Here is a 21189-nt window from a genome sequence, read left to right as displayed (position 1 = left end):
AATTGGAAACGAATTACATACGTCGTTTCGGTTTTATATATGAGATTTATTAGTAATTAATCTCATATATAAAATTATTACATAGTGTGCTCCAAATCGACACTTATGGCCAAATTTGTATTTACATATCGATGGATTGGTGCACAGATATTGTATGTCCATTTTTAAATTTGTATTGAATTTTAAGTTTATATGTAGATGCTGGAATAATTCAGGTTTTTCTTTTCAAGGTAATTTTTGAATACCACATAAATCTACAAACTTAAAATTCGATGCAAATTCAAAATGGACATCTGTGCACCAAGCCATCGATATGTAAAAAAATAAATAAAATAATAAAACCAAATAAAATAAAAAATTTATTGACCAATGATTAATTATCAGCCGCTCGAACAAATAGAATACAAAAATAGCAATGTTATTATTACGATGCTTTCAAAAACAATATTTTTATGCTTTTGTCTTATAGACAGCAAACATACAAATATACATATACATATATTTATTTTTATTTTATTTTTTTTTATTTTTTTTTATTTTACATATATACCAGGAAGGCCTTACAGGTAAAAGGCCAGAGGTATGTATGGACAGAGATATGTTATCTAATTTTTAATTAATTTTAAAACGATAACTGTAAATAAAAAAGTCGAAATTGATACAATATAATCGAAAAAACAGTTTTTATTATTTCTTAATTAAAATATATATTGTTGGATTTACGTGATAAGTTAATGTAACGATATTTGTATGTATGTAGATACATATGTATTGCTATTAGTCAATAGTGAACAGGAGCATTTAGTCGTATTTATAGTATTTATAGTATTATTTATTATTTATTATTTATTATTATTATTATTTATTTATAGTATTTATTTAGTCGTATTTATAGGTAACCGGATCGTCCAGCGATCTTCGCGTGGATTAAAATTTTTTATAAGATATAGTGTGAAAAAGAAAAAGTTATAGGCGTTTAAACAATTAAAATCTGAGAAGACGAATGGGTGGCGAAAAGTCAAATATATAAGCCTATTAGCTATTAAACATCAATTTCTTTAAAAATTACGCAAATTTAGACGTGTTTATTACAATTATTTTTCACCTTCGAACTATCAGAGTCGATTGAAATTTCCATCGTTGACCAAACTGCGCAAAATGGCTAAGTTTCAAAATGATCGGAAGACTGTAAGAATAGATACTGAATTGTTAGCGAAGTGAAACTTAGAAAAGCCTTGTAAAAATGTAAATCATATGGTGGTTCCAAATTAAAAACGATACATCCATACAAAAAAAGTCATCCATCTTTATGTAATAGGCGAAATGTTTATAAAATGTTTGTAAATTGTAGCCGTTAAAATTCGATAGGCGCGATCGCAACAGTGCTAAACACGGCCATGTCCGAATCGCACAATAATCGAATCGAAAACATTCGACAGTTACGTTTCCACGACGCAAATAGATTCTCAAAATTGAAAATATCTTTTGTTGTTCATCCGTCATCGGTGAATGTTGTTTACGCGAGCAATCAATATATTCGCTCGTGGGGGGATTACAGACAATGGCGGAACGATTCGACGATGAAGATAAATATATAAATGAAAGAAATGGAAAATAAAAATATTTATATAAACGAACATTATCTCTGAGAAAATTTCCCATGGCGCCCGTTCGAGGCGAGCGGGAGAACCTCATTACTAAATTCACAACCGAAATGGAAAATAATGTCTTTCTTCTCCCGACGAACGTTTTTGATATCTTTGTGGGCCGCACCGCACGACTATTCGCATTTGCATATTTTATCTACGCTTTTGAAGCGCACAATTTAACATTGTGACGTTTACGCGAAACGGCGGGAACGAGTTGAAATTCGAGAGCCCCAACCATCGAATACTATCATTTAATATAATAGTGCGGCGACGGAAAGCGAGCTTTTACGGCCAAATTATGCATAGGTTGAAATTTAAATGGCCGCGCTCGACAAATGTCAAACTCGCGACACGGGTCGTAACACCGCAAACAACGACCATATCAAAGTCAAATAAAATCAAATTGGTAATTGGCGTTGGCCAACGACTAGTCTCCTTCATGCTAATTTCCACACAAGAGCCATTGCTTATTGAATATATTTAAATATACCAGACAACTTTATATTGAAAATTGAAAAGTCATATTTTACTACCTTCGAGATAAAATTTGATTTTTATATACGTAATTACTAGTGGTGCTACTGGCTTCGCTCGTTAAATGGAAATGAAAACCGTGAATTAATCGAAATAAAATATTATTAAATATTATAAAATGACCGACCAATCACAAACGTTTTTGATCAATGCAGCCAATACGAAACGACTTTGACGACAGCCAATCAGAAACGAATTACAGACGCCGTTTTAGTTTTATACATAAGATTTTTGTTGTGACGTCTTTAGTAACAATCATCAATGTTTTCGACGAACAATCAAAACTCATTAATGCAAAATGCTTTTTGTTTATTGTAACTTTTCCTTGCAGCACTATTGAAACGTGTATTATTATTATTATTTGGGATTGACCTAATGACTATCCGTTGTCTAATCGTAAAATATTTCATGTCTTTCCAATAGGTAAAGTCTAAATCTTGATTCTTGAAAAAAGTTTTGTTGTACACCTCTTCATACATATTAATAGTTACTCAATTAAAATGTCGTTAAAAATATTTTTTTCGCCCCTACTTATATTATTTATACACTACTGTTGTTGGTTGTTGTATAGCTGTTGGCCAATTTGATTTTTTATTACGAAATCAGAACCCTATGACGTGACTGAGAACCTTTTATACGCTCGATTGTAGTTCTAATAACTGACGACACTTTATCATTTATTTTGCCGTCAACTGGAGTCGATTTCAGTGGCCAATAACTATGATGCGTTTAAATATGTACAAATTTTGTAAAAAGAGTCGAAAATAAACAAAAAGAATGGCCTAAATTTTTAAAAATTAGTGATTATAGTTAAAATAAATTTAAAATAGAGCCTGATGGTATTATATGTTTGTACATACATGCATACATGATATATATGTACGATAGCTTCCCGGGCATAGCCGGGCAATGCAAGCTAATGTTTGTTAACAATAAGAGAAACGCCACAATAATACCCGAGCTATAGTAGTTGGCCACACGGATTTCAAAGTTATTTATTATAGAAGCTAAGCTACATTTATCTATTATTAACGAACATAAGCACCATTGCTGACTCAAATAGCGCCCATTAGTGTAATTTTTTATCTTTAAAATCCACATAGCCAATTAAAATCACGGTAATGTCGTGATTTTGGCGCAAATATAAAATTTTGATGACCATCATAAGACACACGGCTCAGATCGTAACATCGGAATTAACGGCCATATTAAAATCAAAAAAACTGTTTATGAATCGACATATTTTCCACATAATATATTTTACGATTTATAATGCGAATCTATGCGACAAACAACGTAGATATTCAGCTCGCGTAAAACAAACACAATATCCATTTCCTGTTAAAATAAGTACACACACCTCATTGATTCGTATAAATTGCTTAAAAGGAAAACGGAGACAGGGGATGCGAAAGGATGAGGAGAGATAGAAACACATAGAGGATGAGGGAAAGAGAGAGGGGGTGGGGGTGAAAGAGACGCAGTTTCCGGCGTGTAGTTTGATACAAAATGGAATATATATATATATGTATATATATATATATATATATATATATATATATATATATATATATATATATATATATTTATGTAGGTCTTATAATATTACGCTACGTATAGAAAGGGAGAAAGCGTCATTCGTTTATGACAAAGTTTATATGTGTGCCATTTTCATACTTTCCCACGCTTTACGTATCATTTAACGTTAATAAATCCCGGAATTGCGACGAAGCACACGTGCGCGTATGCGTGTGTGCCAATTTATTATTTGGATCGCGAAAACAAACCCATTTACATTTTTTTATGCGTCCAACTTATGTAATTCCGATTGTCGGAGGGGAGGGATTGAGCGAAACGCTAAGGAGTGGTGGCGAAAAGCGAACGGTGCCAGCGACTAACTAGGACGGTCGAGAAATGTATAAATTTCGACCAGCTTATAATTGTATATGTCACAGTGAAACTGTTATTGTCAGTGAAATTATAATTTCAGTGACTCAAACAGTGAGTAAGGATATAGCAATAGAATTACAAATTCATTTCTCATTGTCAATGAATTTATAATTCGAATTACAACGTACGAATTAGAATCACAACGTACTACCAACCCTAACAACCTAATCTTAAATAAATAAAATCAACCCTAACCTAACCTAACCTTAAATAAATAAGTGTTGGCTGCTAAGATATTATGATGTGTTTGCTTCCGCATCCAGTTCCACACATGCGGCATAAAAAAAAAGTTAAATCGAAACAGATAGTGGACCATGAAGAGAGTGGGAATGGACAGGAACGGGGTTGCGGAGGGTGTGTTAGCGCGAATTCAGGATCGGAGTGGGGATGGAGAGGAGCGGGGTTGTGACACACTAACGGGGTTCCGCGACGCACTAACATCCAATTGTCAAAAATTATAATTTCAGTGAAAATGTAACTGGTTATAATTTCACTGTAACATACATACTTGGCAAATATATTTTTGGCAAAAGTCGGAATTCCCCACAGGGTGGACCCTCTAGGCTCGGTCGACGCGCTGCTTCATGTGATTGGCTACTCTTTGCGATGCCAATAGTATTGCCGTGCCCTGAATTAATTCGACTTTTACCTGATGAAACACTCCGACATATACTGCTTGGTTCGCATATAATTTCGCACGGTTGGGCAGCGTACGGAAATATTCCTCATATTGTGAATGGAATATACACGCATTCGTTTGTAGTTCAATACAAATTCATCTAAAAATATGTATCAAAACGGGCACGCGTTGTGCCAAATTGACATATAATATTTTCCACATATAATATTTTCCACATTTTGCGTATGTATTTCACCATCATTTGGATCCACGAAATTATCCTGGTGAACCACTTTTACCGGAATTCGGAATATTTCCGTACGCTACCCATCCGTCCAAAATTATATGCGAACCAGGCAGTATATGTCGCTCATTCACCCAAATCGAAGGTTTTAATTTTTTTACAAATTCACTGTAAATTTTATAAAAAATAAGCTGATTAAGCTAATGAACTCATACTTCATTTATAAAAGAATAAATCTTTTTTTTTAATTATTACTAATATAAAGTATATTTTATTAAAAAAAAAACAATTTTATTAAATAAATAATTATATTTTTTAGAAAATTAACTGAGTATTTCATCAGGTAAAAGTCGAGTTAATACTAGTAGCCAATCACAAGAAGGAGTGGGTCGGCCGAGCCTAGAGAGTCCGCCCTGTGGAGAATTCCGACTTTTACCAAAAATAATATATGTCACAGTGAAATTATAACCAGTTACATTTTCACTGGATGTTAGTACGTCGCGGAACCCCGCTAGTGTGTCACAACCCCGCTCCTCTCCATCCCCACTCCGATCCTGAATTCGCGCTCACACACTCTCCCCGCAACCCTACTCCCGTCCATTCCCACTCTCCTCATGGTCCACTATCTGTTTTGATTTAACTTTTTTTTTATGCCGCATGTGTGGAACTGGATGCGGAAGCAAACACGTCATAATATCTTAGCAGCCAACACTTATTTATTTAAGGTTAGGTAAGGTTAGGTTAAGTTACAGTTAAGTTACACAGGAAGGAGTGGGTCGACCGAGCCTAGAGGATCCGCTCTGTCGAGAATTCCGACTTTTGCCTTATTTTTTAGGAAAGCTTAGGTGATGGGAGGTTTGGGGGGGAGGGGTTCGATTCAGCGCGCAAAAGCGTTACAGAAACCGTAACGAAAAATGAGTGCCGTTCCTTTTCTACCATGCGTAGCCTAATAAATTTCCGTTTTTTTTAAATTTATTTGGATTTTTTTCAGTAGTTCATGCGCTTTAGTGTAGTTTGACAATATTTTGTGGACGAGTGATGGGCCTTGTGCTTGTGTCATTCGAGTGGTGATGTGTCCGGTGTAGGGTTTCGGAGCCGGTGGTGAGGTGGTGCCATGGCCACACCACCGGATTCTCCCATCGAGGAGGTGGTGTACGAGCTAGAACCCACCAGGTTGCCCAAGCCCATCCCCGTGGCTTTGGATGACCTGTGCAGGCAGACCAAGTTCACCAGGCAGGAGATCAGAGTCATGTATCGAGGATTCAAAACGGTAAGAATTTCATATATGTACATTTTTACTCTTACCAACTTAATAAGTAAAAACTAAACTGAACCAAAATCAGGTATATTTGAGTGAAAAATAAATGTATCACCTCAATTTCTACTGACCCGACATTCATCAGCTGACAGTTTGCGAATCTCCACGGGTCACGTTTAAAGATCTTGCACGTGCAACGAGAATGCAAAATTCAAGGAAAAATCTAGACCAAAAGGTCAACCATGAAATATTCATCTACGCAGTGGCGTCAAATTAGATTTGCGACGTTCGATTATCGTTTGCATAACAAATATTTTGAAACCCCGCTAGCGTAATACAGTTATGCTGATAATCGTATTACGAAATGGTTTTATTCAACTTGTTGTTTTTGTTTGTTTGGATCAAATATTTTTCATCAGGATTTTCTTGAATTTCAGCACACATAGATTTCCAATGACGAAACAATTTTATGTCAACATTTCAATGGATACGCCCTTCTCCTCATTCAAGCTACTCAAAAAGTCTTTGTCGATTCTTTTTTATCTCACGAAGGTGTATTTTGAAATAGTGTAAGGTAAATATTAAATGATCTCACGAATGCGTTTGTATATAATACATATATTGAAATTGGGTCTACGTGACCAGCCGGAATGTTAAATTACCGAAAACGCAAATATCGGAAGGCAAAATCGAAAATCGAAAGATCTTAAGTCGAAAGATCAAAATAAAGGGTGCATGGTAAACGGTACATACTCACTTAATTTGCGCGAGCAGGATACAACAGGAACAAGAGGAACAGGCTATTCCTCCCGTATTCTGCGCGCGCACATTAATACGGAAGGAAAAGCCTGTTCCTCTTGTTCCTGTTATATCCTGCTCGCGCAAATTAAGTGAGTATGTACCGTTTACCATGCACTCTTTTTTTTTTGATCTTTCGATTTTCGATCTTTGTCTTCCGATATTTGCGTTTTCGGTAATTTAAAATTCCGACTCGTCACGGAGACCGATTGAAATTATGTATATGAGTAACCATTATATGTAATTGTATAAATCATTACGCGTTCGAGGAGAGAAAATATGCCTTTTATCTATGCGAATCATAGGCCGTCGTGAAATAAAAACAGTATGCATTGAAATTGTATTCCAACAAATAATTATAAATATATTTTATGGTTCCACGACGAAAAGGAAACAGACAAAATGTCTGACGGTAAAATGTCTACGACAAAATGATTGCGCGACTAAATGTTTATGCGGCATAATGCTCACGGACAAAATGATTGCGCGACTAAATGGTTACGGAAAAATGTTTACGCGACATGATGCTCACGGACGAAATGATTGCGCGACATAATGTTCACGGAAAAAAAGATTACATGACATAATGTTCATACAAAATACATTAATACGTTAAAAACTTAAAATAATTCAATAAAACGTTTAGTGGTGAATAATACATGTCCTTCGACAGATTATTAAATAAATATCAGATAAACCAGTCCAATTGAAATATAATCATAAATAACAAACTTAAATCATACGAATTTTCGAATTCTTCGTCTTAATAAGAAATCGCAACTATCAAATAATATGGAAATTGTTTTTTTTTTAATGTTTTTATTGAATTTTAGTACGTTTGTTTCATATTTTTTTTTTTTTTAAACGTATGAATGTTTTGTGTATTAACACTGTGTCGCGTCATCATTTTGTCCGTAAACGTTTCATCGTGATATCATATTATACGTATATTGGGTATATTGATCTTTTCGGGGAGAGAAAATAAGCCCTTTCCCCAGGGCCGGCCTTCTCCAGACGGAGATTCGGGTGCGAAAAAAAAATTGGATTCCAGAAATTCAACCTCAAGTACCTGAGACGGTATTTCGATTGTTTGAAACTTTCTATATCGCTTTTTTGTACCAAATTTGCAACGCTGAAAAGAATGGGACGCTGAGAAGGCGTCCGCTTACATAGAATTTCCCTCAGAAACCTAATCTGTTTCTTATCTGGTATGTATGTAAGTATTGCCTAAGAAAATTTCACATATTTAGTGTGTAGTGTAATAAAACAAACGATCGATTTTTTTTTTATAATTAGTTAGTACATGCAAAGAAACATACTTATGAAAACATACCTACATACAAAAAGGTTCAAAAGCTTAAGCTTAATTTTCCCGACATTGATTTTTACAATATGAACGGATACAGTAATTATATCCGAGTTCTTCGAACGACTTCTTAAAATAGACTATTTTTTGTATTGTATTTTACTTATATTATACAAAAGGTCTGTAATTTTCGAACCGTGCCAAAATTCGCGAGATTCTAATCTCGCTCCACCAGCACAGTTACCGCTGACAGTGATTGATTTTATAGCGACAAAACATTAACCAATAAACCAACGGGGTTTTTCCTCGTATTGCGAATCGATTTTCCGCTACCCGTGTGATGTTCATCTCAAAGTTTTAATTGGTACCAGTATTGATTTAAAGTTTATTTCCCTGGAAATAAAACAGCTTGAATCAAAAATGCCAAATTAAAAGTTTTGGCCGTGCTGAAATATTGTTGCGTACATTTGGAAGGGTGTGCTTACACATTCATATGAATTTTCAAAACAATATTTTAGATTTATTATGAAACCAGTTTTTGGCCCGTTGATTTCAACGGATGGTTTCAGAAAGGATTGTGTTTGATGCGTATCCTCTTTTTTTTTTCAAATAACGTTAAAATATAATTAATTTAATATTAATAAAAGTCTCTGAACTCAGGTATACCTATAAGAGGATATTTGTGTTTAACATTCGTATAATTTTTTTTGTATAAATTATCATTCGACTCCGAAAAAGAATTTATACAAAGTTAAGGCTTTTTATCGATTCATCATTATGTTCGGCTAGCGTGAGGATACACAGTCTTTATATATACCTATAATAATAATTTAATTCAATTGTTTTTGCTGGCGTACATTTTTTTTTTGTTCAAAAGCAACATATCTACATATGTACATACGTCTATGTTTATTTGACTGCCATGAAAATCTACAGTTTTCAATTTAGAACCATCCGAAATAATGCAAAGTGACGTTTTAAAATTTATTCATATTGACACAACACAGACCGGCAACTGCACGTAAACAGCAGTACGAAAAGAGTATCCACTGTCTAAGTGGATTCGTGAATGAACAATAGAGGCCCCGGATAAGGCTAACAAAGGATACGCTGGAGTCCTCACAGACCTGGGCGAGTTCGTGTATCGAGTTCAATAGATTCGCCAGCGATCTTTATGTTTACGTGCAATATACACGCCGACGGATCAGGGATGCTGTACTGTGCAACTTGTCTTTTATAAGGTGGTACATACGGTAGATCGCATATTCTGAAGTGAGCGGTGGTTTCGTGTGGACCTCCCTAAGTGTATGTAGAATAAATACTTGGAAGCGACTTTGGCATTTCATTTGGATCCTGAACCCACCTCTACGCAACAGTACCAATTTTTTTTTTCGTACTTCCATTTATGTGCAGTTGCTGGTCTGTGCTTTCAGGCCAAAGATCAAAAACGTTTCATCGTTATTTTAGTGATATACTGAGACTTAATCTTACCCTACACGGTAGATTTATTTCTACATAAAGATGTTGATTTGTCGACCCTGCAAATCTACAGTTTTCAATTTCAACACCAAAATTTGGTGTGCTATTTCATGGTAAACTTGGACCTTAGAAACTAGACAGGTTTTGGATGAGTTCGAAATGCTTGGAAGGATTTTTATTTACTATCATCCGCTCGAGCAACGCTGGGCAGCAACTTTAAGCTTCTATATTTTATTTTTACATAGATATACATATATACCAGGAAGGCCTAACAAGTAAACTCCAATGCGCCTTCCTGGCCAATTAAAAACATCTATGTAAATAAAAAAAATAGAATAATTTTAACAAAGCATCATAAGAAACATCTATTGAGATATTTTCTGATAAACTTAAAACATTTTTTATATAAATCGACAAATTTAGAGATACCAAAAATTGCGAGAAAAAAAAATTTGCCAATTTGTTGAAATTGTTTCAATGAAAATCAGATAAATTGACAAACTCTGATAGGAAACAATCGATCTGGAGTCACAAACCAAGGTTTGGCCAGCAGCACCCAGTGGGACTCAAACCCGTGACCACTATGTTCAAATCTAACCAATAAAAGGATATACGTATTCTAACTGCTAGTCCATGCTGCTGGTTATATTAAGATGAACCTTTTCAAGAAATTTGGTAGTCTTAGCGGCTATGTAAACATAAGATAATACCTATAAATAAGGTGGCGCTAAATTGAAAACTCAAGATTTACATAATTGAACGAAAAAAACTCGTCTATAACTTTACACTATTACATAATCCAAATAATAAAAAAGTAACAAAATTATAAAAATATGAAAATCCAAAACATATATGAAAATTCTCATTCATCCGATCAATATCATGCCAAATAGACGATTAATATCTTTCGATAATAAAATCAGCTTTCTTCAACCTCATTCTTTGTACATAATACACTTCGGAAAAGTTGGGCAAATACACGGGAAAGCGCTTTTCCGGGCGCTCGTTACGATTATTCCATCGACCGCCGCGGCTCGAAAAAGTTTCTCCGAAAAGTCCGACTTTACTCGCAGATTAGCCGCCATATTATCTCTGGCTAATCCAGCTAAGATCCCGATGTATTAGATCGACAAATAATAGCACACGGACTACTACACTTCCAATTAGTTCTGCTAGAGCTACCGCATGGCACTCTTTTCCCAGGACATACTCTTTTTGAAGCCTCGAATTTCCATGCGGCCGGGTTTTTAAATATGGATCACCTTTTAGCGGCGTTTTTATGATACGCATTATCAATTTGCATAATATTCCAAAATATTAAACTTTCCATATTCCATATAGATACATATAGACAGCAGTATGGCTCAGTGGTAGCGTGTATGTTTAGCACCAAGTGATTATTGGGTTTGAGCCCGCTATACTGCTGGTCAGACTTGAGTGTTTGTGAGTCCAAGTCGATCGTTTATTATCAGAGTTTACCAATTTTATCTGTTTATTGTTGAAACGGTTCCTTAAAAGTGGCAAAAAATTGGCATCCTACCTGCTGTCACAAATCTTCTGTAATATGTACATATATACAATTTGTAAAAAAATATGTACAAGTCTAAAAATCCATAGATGTCTCAATGAATTAATTAATTAATTGTTAATTTCGTGTTCTTCAGCTTATAGAAATATGTACAGTGATATATGTAATAAAAAATAGTGCATTTTTTGTAATAGGGCGCATTGGGATCTTCTTGTCAAGCCTTTCTGGTATATATCTATGTAAAAATAAAATAAAATAAAAATATGTAGGTAGGTATTTTTATTTTATTTTTTTAAAGTTTGGACCATTGTGGCATTACAGGAGAGTTCCTACATAATATGTAACAACAGTCGACAATACAACAGACAAAAAATACATAATTATACAGAAAAAAATACATAAATAACCAGCAGCGTGGACTAGAAGTTAGCATATAATGCTTTCGAACAGAGTGGTCACGGGTTCGAGTCCCACTGGTGGCTGCTGGCCAGACCTTGGTTTGTGACTCCAGGTCGATCGTTTCCTATTAGAATTTTCCAACTTTTCTAATTTCCATTGAAATGATTCCTGCAAAATTTGAATCCCTCTTGCAAATCTCAAGTTATACAGCGTCTTGAGGTTCGCCGGTTTGTATAATAAATTTCTCCATAAATTTATATGTATATCTATTCTATTTAAATATTTTTTTAATACAATGTAATTTATTTTGTAGTATATGAATGTATGTGTATTTTTCTTTTATATTTCATTTTAATATTTTTTTTCTTTTTCTATTTCCAACATGTAAAATGGTCAATTTTTTCTTGACCGTAAAAATAAAATAAAATAAAATAAAAAATAAAAATAAAATATGTATATAAAACTCTGTGGATGATGTTTGTAAAAATTTCGTTTTGTATAAATGCTTGTATTGATCGTATTTTATAAATACTTGCATGTCTAATTGTCGGATAGTTCTAAGAAGTTAGATATATACATATGTACATGCATGAACAAATACATATATAAATAAAAATAAAATAATGGACATAAATGAAGTACAGTGGACATAATTGGGTACAGGGAGATATAAGTAAATTGGATATATGAAGATATAAGTAAGTAAGTTGTGTTTCAAGCACGATGGAAGTGAAACTTCCGAGTCAAGAATGAAACATGGCTCGGTGGTTAAGGAAGGGGCAGAGGTACATACATATGTATGTATATCACTATAGGACATTGAAGAAGTGAATAGATGGGGTGGTGTTTTAGGGGTAGGGAGGGTAGATATGTTAAATTTTATAAAATTAATGTAAAAGAAACAGACATAAACGCTGAATTTTAATCAATGATGAATCAAAAATTACATTACCCAAAGTATTTTAATTTAACCTAATATTCCGTCTGTTTTTTTGCTGATTAGATTCAATATAAAAAAATAAACAAAAAAATCGACCTGGTTGGGTCTCGAACCCGTGAGGCTCCTACTGATAATTCAAACCGCGCTACCATTGACGTAATCATGGATTTAAAATTCAGCTTTAAGTTGATAGTAAATATATAATCAAAACAGTTATTTAATCATATGACTACACATTTTAAATCCAATGTCAATTCATATTGGGTGTCCTCGTTTCTAACGACCAGGATATGGTAGCCCTAGTCATACGATTCTGTAACACTTTGATAGTGCAAGTCCCTCGAATCGATGAGGCCTTTGTGACAGCACTTCCGGTCTACTGATTACGAATTACGCCCGCTCAAGTACAAAATGGCGTTAATATTATATTAAATGGTGGCTCGACGAGTATCCAGGGTGAATTTAGCGCTCGCTTAGTAAAAATGGATATAGCGCGAGTGTGGGTGGGTGTGTGCGACTTTTTCTTTTGTGCCAAAGGACGTATGTACGTGTGTGCATTATTAAAAAGGTCATGACTTCGATGTTGATGAATTGTTAAATGTGAGAAATGTTACATGCCCCTAAGTGCTCGTGAAACTTTATGATCAAAGCTCCCCCTTACTTTCTGCGCGGTACAAATTTAGCGTTTCGGCTTTTGAAGCTCGGAGCTGGGGCGATAAGGGCTTCTAAAATTGTAAACGTAAGTCGTATTTGACCTGGTCTTTATTTTTATTTTTACATTTCGCTCCCAAGGGTGTATGCGTGAAATTGCTTTTCATGGAAAAAATCGCTGAAAAACTCATTCGTTCGATGAACAATGTTACATAATATAAGAATAGCTTGGCGCTTTTCATTTGAAGTGGCATTTGTTTCATACATTTAGCACAGAGTGTTCACACATGCATACATAATTTCTTTTTTATAATAAACTAGTGGTTTTATCGGGCTTCGCTCGGTATTTGTAATATAAACCGCTTAAACATGACTTATCTAAACATTTTATTAAATTTATTTGAATAGATTTATTTCATATAAATTTATTTGAATTCTCATTTATTTTTTTATTAAATTGACTGTCACGAACAAACAAACATATATACTGCCCCTTTCAAAATTATATGTATACCAGAATCCGGCGCCTGCCCCCCGACGGCTGCGCCCCTAGCGCCTGCACTCCCGGAGCCTTTGCCCCCTAGAGCTTCGCCCTCAGTGGCTGCGCCCAAGAGCCTTCGCCCCCGGCGGTGCCTGCGCCCTCGGCGCCTTCGCCTCCAGGGACTTAATCCACAATAATAGTCGAAATATGATTTTTCTAAGTGGAATTTTATTTAATGCTCACATAATAAAGACAATTTAATATATTATCCCTATTAATTAAATTCAGATTCGTGTAAATACGAGTTAATACTCAAATCAAATCAAATCTCAAAGTAGTAGTCCAGTTCAAATCAAAAGTCAAAAGTACGTATTTTCACTTGAGATTTTTTCCCACTGTTAATACTATTTTATATTAAGTATTTTCTATTGAAACATGTTTATTGGGATAGTTTTCTGGCCACACTATTTTTTGTTTTCTTTTAAAAGGGTTAATTGGAAGTGTGCTGAATTTTAAATCGGTAAAATTGCAAGCTAAAAGCTCGCACGAGCGATAAATTAAAGATAAAATAATAAAAACTAGTGAAAGCACACAAGGTACAGACCAATGAGACTCATTTAGCGCTTTAAGCTGTTTTTAACCTTTCCACCGCGTACGACTACTATACATGTCCTAGCGAACATGCCCTCAGCGCGTGAGACACGCATAGATGTCTTGGAAGTTCCAACCTGTATAAGAACCGTCTATTGTGTTAAAATTTTATAACCTGGTTGAAAATATTACTAAATGTATACTATACCAAATTCAATAGATGGCAGTAGTCAAAAAAAGATATAGGTTGTAAAATTCAAAAAAATATTACAACCTATATTTATAGTCGAAAACGCGATAGCAAAATCCGCAAAAAAGCAGCCGCGTACAGGGCATGTTCGCTAAATTTGGTGACGCGGGCAAAGGGTTAATACTCGATGCGCCGAAACGAACTGTCGTTTAATAGCGGTGTGCCAACTTAAACATACACTCGACCCAAGCATGCAAACTTAATCATTTATACATGCACTCTTCTGGGCTCGGAAACTAAATCCTACCAGTATTTACACGCTTTCCATTCAAAGCCATCACACATTTTATCGAATTGGAAATTTTCCATCAGACACCGCCACGCGACGCGTTTTGAATATTTCGCACGATAATATAATATACGAGTGTGTTTGCTTAGCGGGGAACCTTTCAGGATCCGATGGCGCGGAAAGGGTTAAATGTGTGGGCGAGGAAGTGGAGCCAGTGGCGTACGACAATTTCAATTAGGAGCAACCCATGGGACCGCTAAATCAGGTCTCGTTACACTCTTTGCAAATCCCGCCGGTACATTCTTCATTTTTATGATGCACCGCAATTTATGACCAACCCCCTCTGTTCTCTAGCGGAGCCCCACCTTTTGCTATATGTGCTCGTAAAAGCGAAACAACACCCGACATGTGACACCGTTATAAAAACCAGCTGTGAGGTTTTATCGATATGTACATATATTACTTGATTTGAATACTTGGCTTGACCCATTCGTATGAAACGGGAGTTACGAGAGCGGTAGCATAAAGTGTGTGCTCTTTCTTTGGATGTCTTTTGAACACCACTACTACCCCCCACCCCCACATTGTCGAGGAACAACTTGGAAGTTTCACTTCAGACATGCGTAAGGTCACGCACGGTCGAAGTGAAACTGGTGTTCCTATACCATTCAACCGATTGCGATGAAACTTACATGAGTTATTGTGTGTATGCCCGCGATGGGAACTTATTTAAAACCCTTTAAAACCCTTTTATGTTATGTCCTGACGGACCGGAGATACAAAAAAATGATATCTGATTCACAAGCAGATCAATGTTTGATCTACGAGCAAACCAGATAAACACTTTAATGTTTCCGTTTAATTAAATTCACTTTGTATTTTAATTAGTTTAGAATTTATTATATTCTTTATAAAGTTACAGCATTAGCCTAAGAGAATTTATAGACACCTTTTTACTAAAAGGTCCAGATCACTTCGATGATTTTATGTTCGAGTAGAAGTTAAAGTTTATAAGCGCTAGTTTTAACAAAAGGTTTTCACTAGGCTTTTCACAAGAGTTCACAAGGGTTTCACAAGGGTTTTACAAAGGTGTATGCCCGCGATGGGAAGTTATTGTGTGTACGCCCAAAAACGGGAACCGGAACGGGAAAACAGGAATGAGTGGCATTGCAACGCAATAATTTCAAATGTGTTCGCGTCGCCACCTGCGTTGTAAGGGTAAAATAAACAAACAATTGAATAATTTCAAATGTGTTCGCCGCTGAAGAGTCTTGATGATTAAAAAAAAATGTCTATACCCTTCAGGTATAAACACAGATTACCTAAACACAATCTGCTTTACGTCATCGACTTAGAGAGTCTTTAATTAATATTATGTATTAGATGTATTATGAGAATTTATAAGAATTGTAAATAGGTTTTTGAGCTCTTTTTTCTATTATGTTGTACATTAACATTAGAATAATGTAATACTATGATTACTAACAAAATTAAATTAAAATTGTAAAATAGAAAATGATCAGTAGATCAGTAGCTATTAAAATAGATATAAGATGTATTGTGAACATAATTTCGTAATAATAAAAAGCATTTAAAAATCAATGTATCGCCGCCTGCGTTTTGACGACAAATAATCGTTACTGTAATTTCATTTGATTATTAAATATTAACTTGAAACTGAAACATTCACTTATTAAAACACATCGAGAAACGAGAACGGGAATTGCATGCGTTATTGTGGCATTGAAACGCATCCCGGGTTCAGCTAATATATACCTACAATATATAAAATATAGCAAAAGGAGAACATTCAGTTCATGAGTTATGATGTACTAGGGCTCAATTTTGTGGGTGCTATAAATATTAGTTTGGAAATATCGTATATGACGTCACGAAAATGAAGGGTGGAAAATTTGGTACCTATGGCTCTCGAGAGAACGTTACGAGTGGTGTTGCTAAAAATACGCGATGTAATAACTTTCGAGAAAATTGCGTATCGGCTAAAAATAAATGAAGAATTTATTTTTACTTGACATTTTAATGTGTTGGTTGTTTCAAAAGTTTCAAAAAACCTTAATTAAAAATAGCACCCTTTTGCATTAAGATACTGTTTATGTTTACTCAACATCTTACATAGTAGAATTGGATCGTGCAACTTAAGCCAACAAATGTAGACTACCTACTCTAATATAGACAGTTTTTGAATACTCAAAATCATGCGCCGCAGTTCGATATCGAGCGTGTGAATGTGATGCGGTATTAAGTTGGCTGTAAATCATTGAACATACTGAGATCCGCTTGGGAATAAGAACGTGTATTATAAATATGGATTGAGGTTAGGTTAGGTTAGGCTGCCAGTGTTAGCAGTGTTGCCAATTAACGAAATGCTAACATGACAACCAACTTCTTATTGTTAAACTATTGAATTAATTTACATTTATATTAAATTATAAATTGTTTAATTACTTATAAAGGTCTGTTCATACTTAACAGCACTGCACGTCTTCAGCACTGCACGACTCCGTTTCAAATATGACATTTTATTACATTTCTATTCATATCTACCTACACGTCGCGGTCACGTCACGCTTACAGCAATTTGGCCGAGTGCAAGGCAAAATCGGCTTACTTATACATTACAGGCCTTGACGATACGGCGCATTATTGCATACGTCGTATTGCTGAGTACTTACAATATGAATGCATACACGTGCATTCGTAGATACGCGTCAGAATACAAGTCAGCAAAAATGTTTTGGCGTTTATCGAACGAAAAATTATGTATAATCGCGTTTTTGTTGGAAGAAGAAGCTCAAGAAGGCAATAAAAAAGCACGGAGGCGTTTTGATGTGCATCCCATGTTAAAAAATAGAAAAACCGAATTAAAGTTTTGGACACTGTATAAGGAGCTTGTGGATGATGGACAAAACTTTTTTAAATATTTGCGCCAAAACCATGTCGAAAGATTGAACAGCTGTCAACTGTCACTATCAATAATTGGTACAAAACAGCAAAGCGGCAGACTCATGGCACGTAATTCGCGTGTATATTTCCACGATGGCCAAAAAAATGGATACGATACGTTGACGGATGTTGCTTTTAGGTATGAACAGGAAATGTCGGGTACTGCTGTAAGCCTGCCGTGGCGTAAACGTGACGGTTGTTATGAATATACCCATACAAAATGTACCAAAGAATACTTTTCGTACGGCCGGATACCTGCTGAAGTCGGTACGTGCTGACTAGGTATGAACAGACCTTAAATTGTTAAACTATTGAATTAAATGACTTGCGTTGCTGCAGCGCCTGCAGTATTGCCAACTAACGTGTTCGCAAAACGACAACATGGCTACAACACTCTGATCAATGACTCTTGTTATTAAACTAGTCACAAGGGATTCGTGCACTTAATTTAAAGTGAGCACCGTTTAAAAAACGCGTTGTCTTTGTGACGTGTGTATGAAATATCATTGTGATATTAGTTGACGGAATGCTCATGTGCATTTTCGGTTTATCATTTGAATAGTATAGAATAAAATCAGTGTACATATGTGGCAAAATAACCATTTTAAATATTTTATTTTCCAATATTTTTATAAACATATATACCAGGAAGCACTTTTCTTGGCCAATTACAAACATCGGATAAACAATTATATTGTAACGTGGGAACACGAGAGAGACAGACCCCCAAATTGGCCTAACGGGACTCAATAAGTGCCTGCTAGAATTCTCAGAACCTGGGCCAGAGCGTGGGACTCACTTAAAACTGTACGTGCCTAAATAATAGTTATATAAATGGATCGGGGAACCTGTGGTGAGCAACTTGTCCTGATTTCACTGTTGAAACGGTTCCCGGTAAAATTGGCTAAATATCCTTCCTACCTACTATGTATGTCACCACTATTTGAGATTGATTAAAATTTATGTACAATTCATAGATGTCTCGTTAATTTGCGAGTTTTTCAGTGTCTCCTAATTCAGCGACTTGTATAATAAAAAAAATGCTGCAATATTTGTAATTGGCCAGAAAGGCGCATTGGGGTTACCCGTAAGGTCTTCCTGGTATAAATGTAAAAAATAAATAATAATAATATTGTTGCGTAGGGGTGGGTGGAGGATCCAAGTAAAAGGCCAACAGTCGTATCACAGCATTTATTGATGATTAAGGAGATACACGCACAGCTAGTGCTCCGTCCAGAACGCCTTGATATGGTCTGAGCACCTCCTTATAAAGGACAAGTTGCTCAGGACATCTTCCTCGACATGTTTGTTTACCTATAGCTCACGACGGCATATTAATCGCACAAGTTGAATAACATGAACAAGTTGTATTTCCCCTTCGAAAAAATCTCCATCAGTATATAAGACTTTCACAAATATAAATTTCATAATATAAACGTATTTATTTTCAGATACATTTAAAACCCACTCAATAGAATATTTGTAAAAAAAATTACCTTCGTGAGATAATATTACTATAATATATTGTTGCGTTTGGTGGGTGGAGGATCCAAGTAAAAGGCCAAAGTCGTTTCACACCATTTATTGATGATTAAGGAGATACACGCACTGTCCCTGCTCCGTCCAGAATGACCTGATATCGCCTACGTACCGCCTTATAAGGGGTAGATCTCTCAGGGCGCCTAATCTGTTTACCTGTTGTATATTCACGTATTCGGATATGTATTTCCACGACATTGGGTCTTCCCGTACTGATTCTGAGAAATAACTAATAACGGTCATTGTTTAGCCTAAATGCACTTAGAGTCCAGATATAATCTTGGAAGTAAGTGCAAGCACTTACATAGTTAATCCGATAACAGATAACCCTTGAACGGTCACATAGTCTCTGGGATTCTATTCGCTTAATCCGCGGCGTACGTAACAATATCAAATTATTCTGGAGCGAACGCTAGTAACGTGTTGACCTCCTGAATAATTCAATAAATGCTGTGAAGCGACTTTGGCCTTTCATTTGGACCCTGAACTCACCCCTACACAACAATATTTATACATACATACATATATGGAAAAGTTTCGATATTACTAATATTTCGGGAAATGGGTAAATTTTACAGAGTGGGTAGCATATTTTTTAAATCATAAAATATATCATTCCGTTAGGCGAGTATGCATGATTAATTAATTAAATAATCAAAAAATTCAAATTGCTATAAACTTTAATTTGCGAGAGACAGGACAGATTGCCAATTTTGGTGGAACCGTTTCAACAATTAAATCAAATAAATTGGTAAACTTGATCGATCGATTGATTGATCGATCGAGTCACATATGTGTACGATTATATACATATCTGGAGTCACATAAGGTCTAGTCAGCAACACGGGACCAGGGAATGAACCTATGACCCTTCAGTTGAAATCATTACACTACATGCTACATTACATTACACGCTAATCAATGAGCTATGTACGTTGCTGGCTATTGTTTATATTTATGTGATTTTTTCACAAAAAATAATGGTGAGTGCATATTTATTGGCCTCTTGAAACAATAAACTAATTGACGGCATATCGATACATTACAAACAGTTTTCAGTAATGTCACAGGTTTCTTACTACATACATATTTCAAACTTAAAATCTCGGTGGACAATTACTGTACACCGGCCAACAACTGTAGCGTTTCCTATAATCTGTATGGAAGAATGATTTTACACACAATACATGTAATTATAATTGTGTACACCGGAATGACACGACACGTGTACACATCTGGGTCAAAAGTCACGTCTATTTCCGTATTGAGGACGAGTCCTTCATATACACACACATATGTATATATATACATTTTTTTTTTTCATTCAACTGAATTATCTTTCAGCAACACTGGCACTGGTCCGCGAGTTATCCGTGAATGAAACGATTCAAAATTTGATTTATTCGCGAGTGCAATTTAATTTGGTTTCCGTTATATAAACACCGCTTCCAGTTTATTAATATTTTATATAAACACACACACACACATACAGTCCGACTGCAAACTACCCGACTGTAATTGGCGAGTGAATTAATAATAAAACCCCAGTCGAGAGCAAAGTGAATTTCAATCCCACTAATTAATGTTATTATATAATAAAAATCCAAGTCGGAGATTATTATTCGTAAAGCGTTGACTTCGTTAACTGAGGTTGACTGAGGCGTTGACTGAGGTTTGTGTTGACATTTACTCGACTTTAAAGTAGGGATTAAAATTGAAAATAAGGCGCAGACAAACAAAACCGTACGGCATGGCATGCCTAGGTAGACTCCAGCTGTGA

General features: G+C 35.3%; 3 protein-coding genes across 3 annotated transcripts in view; 1 reads left to right on the top strand and 2 right to left on the bottom strand.

Annotated features, from left to right (window-relative positions):
• LOC143912989 (dipeptidyl peptidase 9) overlaps positions 1-21189 on the bottom strand; it is a 557546-nt gene that overhangs the window by 19445 nt on the left and 516912 nt on the right. The gene's annotated exons all lie outside the window — the stretch shown is intronic.
• LOC143913041 (uncharacterized) overlaps positions 1-21189 on the bottom strand; it is a 478228-nt gene that overhangs the window by 193238 nt on the left and 263801 nt on the right. The window lies entirely within an intron of this gene.
• The window catches only part of LOC143913040 (A-type potassium channel modulatory protein KCNIP1), a 98794-nt gene continuing 83715 nt past the window's right edge, over positions 6111-21189 (top strand). Inside the window, exon 1 of the mRNA XM_077432553.1 lies at positions 6111-6266. Coding sequence (XP_077288679.1) covers positions 6111-6266 — 156 coding nt within the window. The remainder of the gene's footprint in view (positions 6267-21189) is intronic.

Source organism: Arctopsyche grandis, chromosome 6 (genome assembly GCF_051622035.1).
Source record: "Arctopsyche grandis isolate Sample6627 chromosome 6, ASM5162203v2, whole genome shotgun sequence".
Classification (NCBI taxonomy): Eukaryota; Metazoa; Arthropoda; class Insecta; order Trichoptera; family Hydropsychidae; genus Arctopsyche; species Arctopsyche grandis.
This window is presented reverse-complemented; position numbering and strand designations above follow the sequence as displayed.